At 55.8% G+C, this 833-nt stretch overlaps 1 protein-coding gene across 1 annotated transcript in view; it reads right to left on the bottom strand.

The window, feature by feature from the left end:
- Window positions 1-670: 670 nt before the first annotated feature.
- LOC102251502 overlaps window positions 671-833 on the bottom strand; it is a gene marked incomplete at its 3' end in the record, with an annotated part of 13123 nt that continues 12960 nt past the window's right edge. The window contains exon 4 of the mRNA XM_005886330.1: window positions 671-815. Coding sequence (XP_005886392.1) covers window positions 671-815 — 145 coding nt within the window. The remainder of the gene's footprint in view (window positions 816-833) is intronic.

Genomic DNA, 833 nt, shown 5'->3' with positions numbered 1-833 from the left:
GAGGAGCAGGGGAGCTGCAGGGACCCGTGTGCACAGGCAGGGCTGCCCCCATGAGCATGAGCATCCAGGAGCCTGTCCCTGGGTCGTGTTTAATCGTGAGGACAAGGGGGACCGAGGACCTGGTGGACACAACCTGGAACCCTGGTCCTTTGGCCCCGGAGCTAAGGCCCAGCGGCCTCCCATCCATCATCCCATCCCACGCCAGACGTATCCTCAAGGAGCTCATGTGCATGTGGCTACAGATGTTATTTTTACATGTTAATAGTTCCCGGCTGTTATACAGAATGCACTTCATTGAGGCAGGTCGGTTTTAATGCAAAATTCACATTTGAGCTCTCAGACCAGGATCCTATCTCAATCACTCCTCCACTCGGATCTGAACTTGGCCTGAATGAATCTGATTCAACCTCCTCCAATGTCTCCTTGGGAACCTTCATCCCTGAGGAATGTTACCTGTGAGAACGTGAACACGGCACACATTCCATGAGAAAATCAATGGAAACGCTGACCTGACGTCAAAGCTGTGACACTGTCAGGACCACAGGTCCAGGCATCACCCGGTGCCGGATGGACACCTATCAGCACAGTCACGGCTGAGCCAGAACTGGGCGGAGCCGCCAGCAGGGGCCAAGGTCAGGCCAGGAGAGCAGAGGGGAGGTTTTTGTCTCACTTCCCTGTGGGTCTGGACCACTGTGAGAGTCTTATAGCTGTTGTCCCATGTTTCACAGTAATAGTCAGCCTCGTCTTCAGGCTGCAGCCCCGAGATGAGCAGGAGCCCCGCTTTGGCCGAGGCGTCTTTGGATCCAGAGAAGCGGCTGGGGACCCCGGAGCCC

This window comes from Myotis brandtii, unplaced genomic scaffold (genome assembly GCF_000412655.1).
Source record: "Myotis brandtii unplaced genomic scaffold, ASM41265v1 scaffold97, whole genome shotgun sequence".
NCBI lineage: Eukaryota > Metazoa > Chordata > Mammalia > Chiroptera > Vespertilionidae > Myotis > Myotis brandtii.
Note: the sequence above shows the minus strand (reverse complement) of the source record. Positions and strands in the feature narration are given on the sequence as shown.